The following is a 13,781-nucleotide window of genomic DNA, read 5'->3' as shown; positions in this document are numbered from 1 at the left end:
TAGCAAAAGCATTATCTTTTTAAAAAGTTTTGCATTATAGGTTAAGAAAATCCATTTAATCAGTTGCTTCCTATCCTTTCAAGCTATAAATCTTTAACACAAAGTAATGTCTTCACTGGAGCCCTTTGACTCATTGCGGATGTCTAAGGTTGTGAAATTTTAGAGGCCTGAGGAAATGTTTTTAAGTCCACAAGTTGTGGTGTTGGTGTTTGGCTGAAAAAATTAAGAAAAAGGTGTGCATAGCTGTTTAAGAAGAATAGGATCAAGGGTAGAGTAGATACATCGTGACATAAGTGCAATGCATAAAAAGAGTGTCCAGTTTACTTTTTCAGGCAAATGCGCTGTTCATGTGCTTCATACGCGGGCAGTCAGACGTTAGACCCTAAGCGTCAGATGACAAAATTTTCGTCACACACACGTAGACCCTTGCAAATGTGCAAGAGCCTACATGGGTGCAGGGGCAGTAACCATGAATTTGCCTGAGGTCTTCCAATATTATACCTATTCTAAACAAAAGCCTTAATTTTTGGCTCAGTATTAGTTGGTCTCTGTAGATTCTAGCAAATGTTGCTTCAGCAGGAGTAAATAGCCCATTTCCTGGGCTCTATTTTCCAGCTGAGGATTGATGCAAAATAATTGTTAAGAATTTACAGCAACAGGACAGTGTACATTATGTGGTACTGACTCGGAATATACTGCGGCATGTATCTTTATCAGGGGTTGGCTGATATGTTTCTTTCAGGGCCGATGCAGATTACTAATTACTAGTTATCAAAGAGACTGATAGCTGGTTTTTGAAACTGATATGCATATGTGAGATCAATGGTGTCAACATTTAGAACAATACACAAACACAAAACTTCATTGAATTGCCTTTATTTACCCGAAGGTTTTGCAAAGGTTTAACTAAAAGAGAACGTTAACACATTTATCTGTCAGTGCTGCCTGACTGTTACACTTGACACATAACCAGTTAGTGCTATGGGCAGAACATTTCTTGTAACTACAGATAGAGAGAGGCAGCTGTTACCAAAGTAACACATTTTTTAAATAAATAATGCAGAAAATATTGAAACCAATATTTGAAAATATGCTTACTATCAGATCTGACAATCTGCTGGCCAGCAATCGGTTGCAGTGCTCCAGACTAACTTTTCCATTGGTAGCACTGGTGGTAACACCTTTCTTGGTTGGTCGCACGAGCTCATTCACTTTATTTTCTAAATTGACTCTTTGTCTTGGGGCTACACAATGGTTCGGTGGTTAGCACTGTCGCCTTGCAGCTAGAAGATCCCTGATTCCCGTCGTAGCCTGGGATCTTGCTGCCTGGAGTTTGCATGTTGTCTCTGTGCATGTTTTCTTCAGGTACTCCAGCTTCTCCCACAAGTCTAAAAATACCCTGATGTTCATTGATAACTCTAAATTGCCCGTAGATGTGAATGTGATTGTGATTGTCTGTCTCTTTATGTAGTCCTGTGGTAGACTGGTGTCCTGTCCAGGGTGTCCCCTGCCTTCACCCTAAGTCAGATGGAATTGATTCCATCCCCTCCTGTGACCCTAATGAGGATTAAGCGGTGTATAGATAATGGATGGATGGATGGATGGATGGACTCTTTGTCTTCAGATATGACTGAGTTGGGAACTCTCCCTTTTTTTTTTTTTTTTTTTACATAACCAACTATAGATTGGGGCTGCACAATGGCGTAGTGGTTAGCACTTTCGCCTTGCAGCAAGAAGGTCCCTGGTTCGCGTCCCGGCTTTCCCGGGATCTTTCTGCATGGAGTTTGCATGTTCTCCCTGTGCATGCGTGGGTTCTCTCCGGGTACTCCAGCTTCCTCCCACAGTCCAAAAATATGCTGAGGTTAATTGATCATTCTAAATTGCCCGTAGGTGTGAATGTGAGAGTGCTTGTTTGTCTCTGTATGTAGCCCTGTGACAGACTGGCGACCTGTCTAGAGTGTCCCCTGCCTTCGCCCGAGTCAGCTGGGATAGGCTCCAGCCCCCCCCCATGACCCTAGTGAGGATTAAGCGGTGTATAGATAATGGATGGATGGAACTATAGATTGTTTCATCAGTGAAACACAGCAAAAATGAAATGAATTCTTTCATACATCAGGCATTGAGAGACTGACTGAACCAATGGAAAGAAAGAAAAAATATAACTTTCAACCACCAGCTCCCATGCCAGGCGGAGAGGCACCAAATCAGCCTCATGGCTATCATGCACTCAAATGCAACCACATAAAGTTTTAACTCACACATGGTTGCAGTCTGAAGTTTGGGTTGACTCTTTGTGTGTATGGCAATGAAGGAACATGTCTATTCATGTAATAGCGTCGATCACTGATGTTTTTCTTTCTCAGATATTTTTATTGATGTTTTGACACTACAGAATGACCATACATTTAACAACTAAACAGTCACATTGACATAACTTCCCACAGAATAGGTAAGTAAAAAACACTCCATCTAGACACAAAAACATTTGGCTTAATTGTATTTGCAACAATCATGCTTAGTAGCTTAATTATATTTGGAACAACAATCTTTAGTGTATATATATCCCTTCATTACCATCCTCTACTTGAAGTAGCGTTTGTATTTGCATTTACAAAAAACTTCATTTAAGAGATCCAATTACAAGCAAAGTAGTTCTGTTTCCTTTTAGAAATATATATCAGTTTCTCCTGACTAACACAAGCTGACAGTTCGTTTATCCACTATAACAAAGGAGGAGTCCACCATAATTCAATTATTTTTCTAGCCTAAAGAAGTATAAATGTCATTTAAAACTGGGTAAATTCCAAGTATATAAAGTTTGGCAAAGCACAGGACTTTTTTATTGACCGTCTGAGGAAGACAAAGTATGATTTTCCTTTTCCAAGAGAACATAATCTACCACTATACCTCAACACATAATGATAGTTTCCTTTTCCTTTGGATGTACAAGAATCTTGGATGTTAGAATACATCTTAGTTTATATACCTGTAGTCATTGACACAGTATATTGGAATAATCCATGATTTGTATTTATCTTTTTTTGCCATTACACAGTCTGCTATATCAGTATTTTCATGTATATATGTTCTCAGAATTTGTCACCAGCAGCTTATATAGATTGATAGATAGATAGATAGATAGATAGATAGATAGATAGATAGATAGATAGATAGATAGATAGATAGATAGATAGATAGATAGATAGATAGATAGATAGATAGATGGATAGATAGATAGATAGATAGATAGATAGATAGATAGATAGATAGATAGATAGATAGATAGATAGATAGATAGATAGATAGATAGATAGATAGATGGATAGATAGATAGATAGATAGATAGATAGACAGATAGACAGATAGATAGATAGATAGATACTTTATTAATCCCGAGGGAAAGTCAAGACATCTGGATCTGATACACAACTTGGAAGATAGCACCTTTTGTTTGAACCAACTCATTTTTCATGTAAGCAAATATATTGAAACACGTGACTTACAGGTGTGATTCGTTGTCCTGGTGTGTCCTATTATTTTGTTTTTTTAAACATTAAATAGTGCTCAATGTCTACATTCGCTTTCAGATTTGGGTTTTGCCTGTGCAGACTGAATCTATAGTCAATAGTGTAACCAACATGAAAACCAGAGAGCTATCTATGGGTGGAAAACAAACAATTGTGAAGCTGAGAGAAGATGGAAAATCAATCAGAGCCACTGCACAAACATTGGTCATAGTCAGTAAAACAATTTGGAATGTCCTGAAGAAGAAGGAAACCACTGATGTACTAATTAACAGATGTGGAACGGATAGACAAAGTAGCAGCAGTTGACAACAGACACATTGTGAGAGCTGTAAAGAAAGACCCTGAAACGACTGTTAATGACATCAGAAACAATGTCCAGAGGGCAGGAGTGAAAGTATCACAATCTACCGTTCACATAAGACTTCATGAACAAAAGTACAGAGGCTACACTACCCATTTGCAAGAAGAATAGGAAGACCAGCCTGGAATTTGCCAAAAAGTACAGAGATGAGCCTCAAAAATTCTGGGACAAAGTTTTATGGATTGATGAGACCAAAATGAGCTTTTACCAAAGTGCTGGAAAGGCTGAAGTTTGGAGAAAGAAAGGAGATGCTCATGATCCCAAACATACAAGCTCATCTGTGAAACACAGTGGAGGTAATGTCATGGCTTGGGCTTGCATGGCTGGAAAACCATCACAAAAGAAGAATGCAAAAGTTTGGTGATGTCAGTGGGTCACAGGCTTGATGTAATAATTGCGAGCAAAGGATTTGTTATTACATATTAAGTCTTATTCACTTTAATTTATTTTAAGGGTTTGCTCATCTAAGAATTTGGTGTTTCGTTACAAATAATGTATCTTCTAAGTTGTGTATCAGATCCAGATGTAAATACCTGGTAATAAAAGCAAAAATTAAAGCTGCAGGCCGCGTTGGTCAGGCCCTCGCATCCTTGGTGGTCAGCGAATCCAAGCATGTCCACCAGGTGGCGCTGTGACTGACAGTGTATTCAGCCTATGGCCTTGTTGATGGTGACCTATCAAAACTGTCCACCAGGTGGCGCTATCATTCTGATGTATATCAGTCTAAGTATGTCATCAGGACCGACTGATCACACATAAAAGCTTGAGGCAGATTGGAGCATGTACAGGATAGTTACACAGCATTACCTGTTTCAGGGCAAATTGTCCAAGTTCTGCCAGCCAGCATTTCCATGCCCCCCACTTTTGCGGACCGTTTTGATATCTTTTGGTCACCCATCACTGGTGTACAGCTTGGCCAAATTTGAGCTGTGTTGGCGTTAACCCATTTGCATTTATAGCTTTTGAAAACAAGAAAAATTAATCTAAAATTGTCCACAAAATGACACATAATTCAACATGGCCGACTTCCTGTTGTGTTTTGAGTATTTGTGCAGGAGGCTTTTTTGTGCCTCCTGATGTGTTACAGATGTGTACCAAATTTCGTAGCTGTAGGTGAAATGTGGTTTGGGGGCTGAATTTTCATAATATTGCAGGAGGCGCTAGTGAGCCATTTTGCCACATATGTGTGTGTATTCCCCTCAAAAAATATATATTTTTGCCAGTCCTGATGTGTGTGCAGATTTTCACATGTTTTCAAGTATTTTTAGGATATCAAAAATGCATTTCTTTCGTCCGAAGAAGAAAGTATAAGAAAAAACCCATGCATTACAATAGGTGCACTGTCGGTGCTCAGACCCTAATAAAGGAGTTGGCCTCACTGTTCCAATATTTTTGGAAGGGAGATATACATGACTATTAGACTCAATCCACTAAAGATAAAGAAAATATTTTTTTGAGCTACAGAAAATCCCCTTCAGTGGTGAATTATTCCGAACATAATTTGGCACCGCAGTATTTTTGGAGTATTGTACAGCATTGCCAAATTTTTTTTTAATCCGTTTAGTTGTGTTGTGTTTGTCATGGCAAGAACAGGGTACATGTCTGAGATTGTGAGGTATTGATATGTTATTTTTGACACACGGTGCGCAAGGGGAGGTGTTCAGCCATAATCCTAACATGGTACACTGGACCTGACAGACTTTTTCAATCTGTGCTTTCACAGCAACAACAACAACAAAAACGACAAAAAACATACCTGTCACAAAGAATGGGATAGGATAAATCCTCAATGCCCTCCTGTTCTTGGAATGTTCTCTGACAAAACTCTTTTTGACAAGCTATAAGAAAATGACAATCCCGCACCATCTGGCTTGCTCCATCAAATCCTCTGCTGCAAATGTGTTTCCTTTTAGTATTCACCGCACAGTGGTGCAGTACAAAGTATTTGGTGCCCAATAACAGAAAGGTACTCAAATGACAATCTTTGCAAGACAGGTGTCAAATTTAACATCATCTCAGGGAATGGTTTGAATTGGAAAAGCAATTTCATTTTGGGGTTCTCATATAACACTTTATCAGTGTCCACTTCCTGAGAATCAATCACTAATCCAGGTCAAACTGCAGCGCAGAGGAATTGGGATTAAAATAGGAAACAGGAGTGTTTTAGACAAAAAAAAAAAAAAATCACTGGAACAAGTCCAGATTGTTAAATGCCCTCTCCTGAGGTCATGTTTTGGTATGTGCTGTTTGTAGCTGGTACACAGACTCCTCTGTTATGAGTGGAACGGGTGCAGCGGCGGCTTCTCCGACTCCACATCACGGTTAGAGAATGCCTGGCAAACAAGGGAGGAGGGGGACGACTGGACCACAGGAGCACTTATATAACTACTCACCAGTTACAGATATACTTATTTTTGTTTCTTTTGCAACTGAGTAAGCTGCTGCTTGTTTATAAATATGGCCCCTCCCTGCTGGTGCTATATGACTGTGTATGAGGCCATGTGCACACGTGAGCTGGATTTACGTATTCCTGCATCTGTGATGAAGGTTTTATTCTGTCATAAATCCCTGTTGAGGTTTGTGTGTGCGTGTGTGTGCATGTGTGTGTAAGATGTGACTGTGCTCTGGTAATCTTGTTGAGTCAGGGACGTCCAGGCTTTCCTCACTTCAGTATCAGGCCTGGGTTATCCACAAACACAGCCAATCCACATACATCAGTGCAGAGGCCAGTTCATCATTTCTGTTCAGTCTGTTCAAAATGCAAAGTGAATTGATTCAGAAGCACGAGAGCCATATTTACTGTTTATTAGACAATTCTTCATACAGGTTGCTGCATATAAATCGCCGTCAGAATTATTTCCAGTCTTTGCTAGAGTTTCCGCCTACCTGTTTGGTCTTTGCTTGGAAATCAGTCCAAATTACAAATCTGACAGAAAGCACAGGAACTGAGAACAGATGATATCGCTGATGAGAGGAAGCATCCATAACTGTGCTTGTGTTAGGTTTTTCCCCACCATGGAGCACCGATGTCAGCTGCAATTTGATTCTTTCTGTCATTTTAATCAACAGAAGATGTTAGTAGGTGCAGGGAAGGGAGGTCAGAGAGTATAGTAAGAGCAATAACAAATCAGCATTAAAAGGAACACTGTAATATTCAGAGAAATATGTCATTTGTGGTCTTAGCAAGACTACCTGGAGTCCTTTTATCCTTGGTTTTTTTACAAACTAAACCAACAACAATTAGTGAGTTTTGGAGCTGGTGGATTTTATTACCTTTAGATAACTCCCTCCCTCTGTTTCCAGTCTTCATGCCGAGCTAAGCTAACTGGCTGCTTATGATACTTTCACACTTAGTGTACAGGCATCGTCTCGTCTAACACTGCCAATAAAGGGAAGAATCTGTCAAACTGTTCCTTAAATGTCAAAATAAAAGAGTATGAACTGTCAGTGAGTCTTCGGATTGCAGCCTTGCTTATTTTAATACTAAAAGCTTTACAGTCCCATTTTTTAAATACATACAGTGTAGAGCACATTCTGAGACCTGCAGACAAGGCAACAGTTTCAAATCATTACCAACAGCTCAGCTTTTGAGACACACAGACACTTCAAATATCAAATATATCAGGGCTTAGCTCAGGCTGCAGTCTGCATCGTGTTCCAGTGACTGCACCAGGCATATATTAGCTGAATTTTACCAAATCTTTTCTCCCTAAAAAAAAACAACTAAAAACGACGCTCTGTTTAAGACCAGCTCCCTCTGGCTAGATTCTGAAGTCACATGTCATCCTGCCATCATTCTTTTAAAACAAAATGGTTCTGCTTGAGACTCTGACAGTGTTCCCCAGACAGTTCCCAAACTGGCATTTGCTGATTGAAGAGCTGCCTGACTCCTTTTTCTGTTTTTACTGAGGCAGCCTATATTGACAGAAACCATAGAAACCTGCTTGCTGAGGTGTGCATGTGTGTGTGTGTCTCTCTCTCTCTCTCTCTGTGCGCGCACGTGTGTGTGTGTGTGTGTGTGTGTGTGTCTGTTAGATGATTTAAAGGTTTTCTTTTCCAGTGGTCTTGTAGAGATAATGGATTTCAAATTAGATTATTTCAGTCTACTCTTCTCCACATGGGGTGTGACTGTTTGTAAAACCAAGAGGAGACAGCATATACACGTTTCATTATTCATTCAAAGAAGTAAATAGTGCATACCCCTTACCATCTTGATGCTATTAGGCAATAAGCTAATAAAAATAACTCAAATTGAGTTGCAAAACTAAAAGAAGCTGTCGGAGCCCCTGCTAACATAGATTTCTTTTTTCGTTAGAAGGGCTGTCAGAGAAGGAAGGCTGGAGCGTAATGGTTGGGCTGGGTTAATTGTGTTGGTGACAAGTTCTTTGACAGCAAACAACCCCTCTGGTGACAAATGTTTGTTCAGCCATTTGTTGATTGCAGCTCACAGCATGCACTCATTGCTTTTGTTGTGGGAGCAGTTTTGTATCTCACTGATTTCTGTCTGTCTTTCCCTTCTTTCCCTATCTTTAGGTTCTCACTTCCACTGGACAAACATGCACTAAGACTGTGACTGTTGTTGGACACCTTCAGCTTCGACAAAGGACCAACAGCTGATCATGTGAGCCTATGTGCAGAAGGAATCAACACATAATTTCTAAGGCTCCCATATGTTTCCAGTCAGGCTGATCAAACATGATAATTTAAGTTGAGCCAGTGCAGATGAATCAGCAAAATGCATCATCTTTGACAACCAGCCTGCTCAATAAGAAGCTCCAGCTCATCTCGCCCTCTTCTTGGGTCGCACCATTAGCTGTTTTTACTCCTTGTAGTTGCCTCTTCTCCAGCCACACAACATGCGTCCTTCCCTTGCCACAGCAGTCCTACCACCTAGGACCCGTTCCCACAATCCACCCAACCTGGCTGTTGGGGGCCGTGAACACTTGTCAGCCCCACGAAGGCGCAGCCCACACCTCCGCCACACCCTCAGCCCTGAGAACCTGCGGACCCTGGCGGAGCGGGGTGGAGCAGCTGGCGATACTGCCTCCGTCGTCAGTGGCCCAATCGGGCTCCCTCGGGCTAACAGTGACACAGACCTGGTGACATCCCAGAGTCGCTCTTCACTAACGGCATCCACTCTGGAGCACACACTGAACCGTGGCCAGAACCTCATCATAACCTGGGACATCAAGGAAGAAGTAGACGCCACCGACTGGATTGGGCTGTACCATATTGGTGAGATGATAATTTTACATATATAGTTGTAAGATGAGCTACTTTTAAAGGTCCCATGGTGAAAATGTATTTATTTTTTACGTTGTTAGCATGTCCATTAGGTATTGTTTATATACTCAAAGACATATCATGCGGGAAATAAGCAGTCAATGCTATTGTTAAATGTTTTCACCCTGAGGCTGCAGTGTACTGAGGACAGTCTCAAAAACACAGATTCAGACTTCCAGGGTTTCATATGTAACAAACCTAAGCATCCAATCATGTCAGCTTACAGAGTGGTACTTTCATTATTCTTTTTCGGAATCATATGTGGCTGAATTGCTCCAATATTACGACCTGCCACTTGATTTCATGTATATGAACATTGTAAAGGAAACATTGTTGCGAAGTTACATATGCAGCTTTTGAAAGCTGAAGGGGATTATTTTTAGTGAAAATTTTTAGAAAATATTTTGTGAAATCAACTAACAAACCTTGACTTTGACCACAGAGGGAGGTCAGGGTTAAAATCAAGTCAAGCCACAAGTCTTTATAAGGCAAGTGGGAGGTAAGATATTGACCAATAAAGCAATAGAGTGTGGGAACAGTTTCCCTCAAAGTAGTGTTATTACTGCTTGTTGCGTAACTGAAATTTATGCATAGTCCTAATAATAAATATGCAATGTATGCAGCTATGTAAGACCTGCCTGTTGCTGTTCTATAAATGTTTTAATGCTCTGGGATTTTAATAGGTCAGACCTTGAGACTTATTTTTTTTTGCTTTTGAGTCAGTAGTCAAGACTTAAGTAAAATATTACACATATATTAGTATCACTGACTATTCATGATAGGTAAAATAAAATGTAGTCACAGGATGTGGCCATTGTAAATGATACATTTTGGTGCATATCGGATTTTGCGATATATTCCTACTGAGTTGCAGTCATGAATGTGTAAGCAGAAACACAGCCTTAATCTGTGCTATTTATTGACATCCCTCTGTTTTGTTAAAGTGCAGCAAACAAAACAATCACAACACATAATTACTTTCTAGCTTTTATCTCATTCAAAGGCATGACATTTTATCTATCAGCAAGTGAAGTTGTTAGTAAGATGCCAACATGCCATCGCAGTTATTGTTTACTGTAATCCGTATCCTACCTTGGCTTAGAGCATTAACAATCACTCTAGACCTTCAAAAAAGTCTAAAGTATGATATTTACAATAAGTTGTTATAATAAGTGATGTCCATGGCAAAAGAACAAAGACCATCTGGTTATATGACTAAAAAGGACCAGAAAAAGCTAGTAGGTAGACTGACTTGGTATCATTTTATCAAATTACTATTTGCAAGATAAAGAAAATTAGATTGGTTTTAAAATGTTTATTAAACACTGACACTTAGGATCTTTCCTTGGCCAGTGTGTTCTGTGTCGTAGACTTTTTTTCACTACAGATATTTTGATGTCATAGTAGGAAAAGCAAAGGTATGAACAGCATTACTATTAACTGTGTGCTGCATTCTGATCAGATGGTTTGTAGATGACTTTCATCAGCAGCCAAGGCCAAATTAAAATCACAGGTCTTCACTATTGTGTAATTAATGTAATCTGACTCATGTCTAAATGTCAAATCCAAACGTGGTTGTTAGTTACTCACATTACAGCAAGAAATACTGGCTTCCTGTTTCACACACATTTGATCAAAACAGCACTATCTCCCAAAAGTATGTTCTAACCAAACTGCATTCTCAATTACATTCAGAAGGAAACGCTTTCTGCCAAAGTATGTATTTGTGATGTATCAGAAATGTGTTTCTAATCAACATGCGTTGCCATTTATTTTATTGTTTTAACGTCTTTCCTCTTCAGCTAACCAATCGTGTTAGATGGGGCGGGGCTTGTCAGAAAATGAAGGAGACACGTCAAACATGTTGTTAAATGGTCAGATTTTAACCAAAACGGTGCTATTTACCAAAACATAACCAAGTAGTTTTTACTTAGATCTAACCAAACTGCGAGTGAAAACTTAACATAAACAGAATAAATGGCACCTAAGCTTAAGTATAAAGGGCTCATATGGTCTGTGCTGGCATCCACTTTTTCTACCTCAGTAAGCAGGCTTTGCCACTCTTTCAAACTGGAAGTTTTTCCTACTACATCACAGCCTTAGCTTTTGATGATGAAACAGGTTTGTGTAAAAAGTAACTATATTTCTTTCAAAACGTAAGTGTTATTTAGTTGTATCAGGATGTAATTTATGGGAGCTGGGGTTGCATCAGAATAAACAAAACACTACTTTTATTTTTACTTTTTGCTGAAATATTGTGGAAGCTTCCAGGCTTTTAGGACTAGAGCTGACTTGACCCTACCTGTCCTCAAAGCTTTTCAGCTGATTCTAGTGTTTTATTTTTGGGAGCTGAGAATAGCCAGGTAGAGTCTTGTGCAGAAGCTTGCAACTCAGAGTCAATACTGAAACATTAGCTGTTGAGACTTTACACAGGACTGGAGGCTGAGTCAACACGTAACAGCTCTGCCTTGGTATACGATAACACACACACCATCACAAACCATGCACGTCTCTGAGGCGAGCAGGGGGGTCTCCAATAATGAATTCTAATCCTGCTTAGAGACAGGAATTTGACAGGGGGGAAATACATTGACCTGTGTGCTGAAGAAGGCTATCAGGCTCAAACTGTCAAGCAGTTCTGACCATGATGGTGAAAGGTAATACGGGAGTAATAGTGTAGGACCAGCACATTTGTTATTACGAATCTATTAATTCTGCTCTGTTTTTCTAAAAGAGCTACGGTCTTTCTGCGACCTCAGGGGTTGATACTGTTCCACTAACTTCTCTGAAATAAGTCCTCCATTCAGCATTTCTTTCATTGTCTTTCTGCAAAAATGATGTGTGTTCATGTGCTTCACTCAAGCATCAACTACAAGTTACTGTGATCTTAACACAGTTAATCTTGGTAAATTTAATTTTTATCATTGTGGCAGTACATTACATATAACTTGTTTTTTTTTTCCACAGCCATAATTTTCACCCATGCTCTCCTCTAAAAGTCAGCTTTTTGCTGCAATCTCTGCTGTCAAAAGAAACCCATCTGCAGCGTTCAGTCCCCTCTGTCCTGCTGTTATTACAAATCTGTCTGAACTAGCTGTAGTCCCTTGAGTAGCTTTTGACACACAATATTGTGGGGCTCATGGGAAAGGGTGTTTATTTAAGGCAGTGAAGAACAATTGTTAGAATGTATGCCACCAGTTTTACACATAGAGATCAGTTTAGTCACTGCGAGGAGTACTATCTTGAGAAAACAGTTTGTCATTGATTAAAAATTCATCTCTATTTATCAAAGTTATGTTTTTTTCCTCATTATAATAATCCCTTCCTGCCCTGAAGGTACACTGTTACTTCCTCTAGACTATGCAGATCTATGACATCCATACCTTCACCTCCATCTATCTCTGTATTACATCTCAAGTTGTAATACTGGAGTAATTTAGACAGTCTGAATGTGTGTTTTTGAGACTGTCGTCAGTCCACTGCAGTTTTGCAGTGGAAATGGTCAGCGGTGGCCTTGACTGCTTATTTGACATATGATGTGTCTTCAAGCACACAACAAACACAATATCAGTATGTGACCTGTAATTTCAGCACAGGGGCTCTTTAAGTGTCCCCTGGAGGTAAACCCTCTGTGAAAACTTAAGCCTGATGATGTCAAAATCAAATGGTGCTTTATGAGAAAAATAGGGTCCAATGTTTTCGAAGCACAGACCATACCAGGGTTATGCTTGATTTTGTGGTGAGATTATTTTCTAAGTCTCTTGTGCCTGTGTAACAATCTCAAGCAAAATACATATTGAAAACAACCACTTCAGGAATATAGCTGGCCTGATGAACATAGTAGATAGTTTTTAAATTGTGCATGTTTCTATCCATTTGTCCATCCAGTAGTTGTACCTTGTAGAGGTTTGTTTCGCTCAATTTAGAATCTATTGATGATGATGTGATCAATGATGTGATCCTAAAGTCAGAAATATTGGACGGTGGAGCAAGTCGGAACACCTGGAGAAAACCACCAAACCACCAAAGGTTGACTACCAATCTTAAAGGTCCCATATGGTGAAAATCCTTTTTTATTGTGTTTTGGTTGTTTTGGTTGGTATAAAGTCTTAGATGTCAGTCACAGACAGCACGTTCTTTTCGAAGGGGGTGGGAACAGCAGCAGCTCATCGTTTTTTTTTTTTTTATAGCAAAACAGCTCATTTAGAACAGCCCCAAAAAAATGGTTATACAGTCTTGGTGGATTGAACCATCTTTTGCTAATTTTTGAGCTGAAAAACTGAAAAACACACTCTGGGGCAGTGATATTTTGATTAACTTGCTGAAAAGAGGCACAATATGGGACCTTTGAGGTTGGTGAGTCAGCTCCTGGCCCTTCCATGTGCCGAAGTGTCCTCAGGCGAGGTACTGAACTCTAAGTTGCTCCTGATGACAGACTGGCACCTTGCCTGGCGGCACTGCTGCCATTGCTCTATGGCTGCTTTGAAGAACTGAGCTAAGATTGAAAGGCACTATGTAAGTGCAGACCATTTACCACCCAACACCATGTTTTTTACGAACATATTTTTTTTCAATATTGCTCCAGTCCGACAAAATTAAATATGTGCAGA

General features: G+C 39.7%; 1 protein-coding gene across 3 annotated transcripts in view; it reads left to right on the top strand.

Moving 5' to 3' along the window:
* Positions 1-13,781, top strand: part of hecw2a (HECT, C2 and WW domain containing E3 ubiquitin protein ligase 2a) — a 48,727-nt gene that overhangs the window by 4,647 nt on the left and 30,299 nt on the right. For all 3 annotated transcript variants that reach the window (XM_035944479.2, XM_035944478.2, XM_023262331.3), the window contains exon 2: positions 8,422-9,123. In XM_035944479.2, coding sequence (XP_035800372.2) covers positions 8,745-9,123 — 379 coding nt within the window. In that variant the 5' untranslated portion in view covers positions 8,422-8,744. The remainder of the gene's footprint in view (positions 1-8,421; positions 9,124-13,781) is intronic.

This window comes from Amphiprion ocellaris, chromosome 11 (genome assembly GCF_022539595.1).
Source record: "Amphiprion ocellaris isolate individual 3 ecotype Okinawa chromosome 11, ASM2253959v1, whole genome shotgun sequence".
Classification (NCBI taxonomy): domain Eukaryota; kingdom Metazoa; phylum Chordata; class Actinopteri; family Pomacentridae; genus Amphiprion; species Amphiprion ocellaris.
This window is presented reverse-complemented; position numbering and strand designations above follow the sequence as displayed.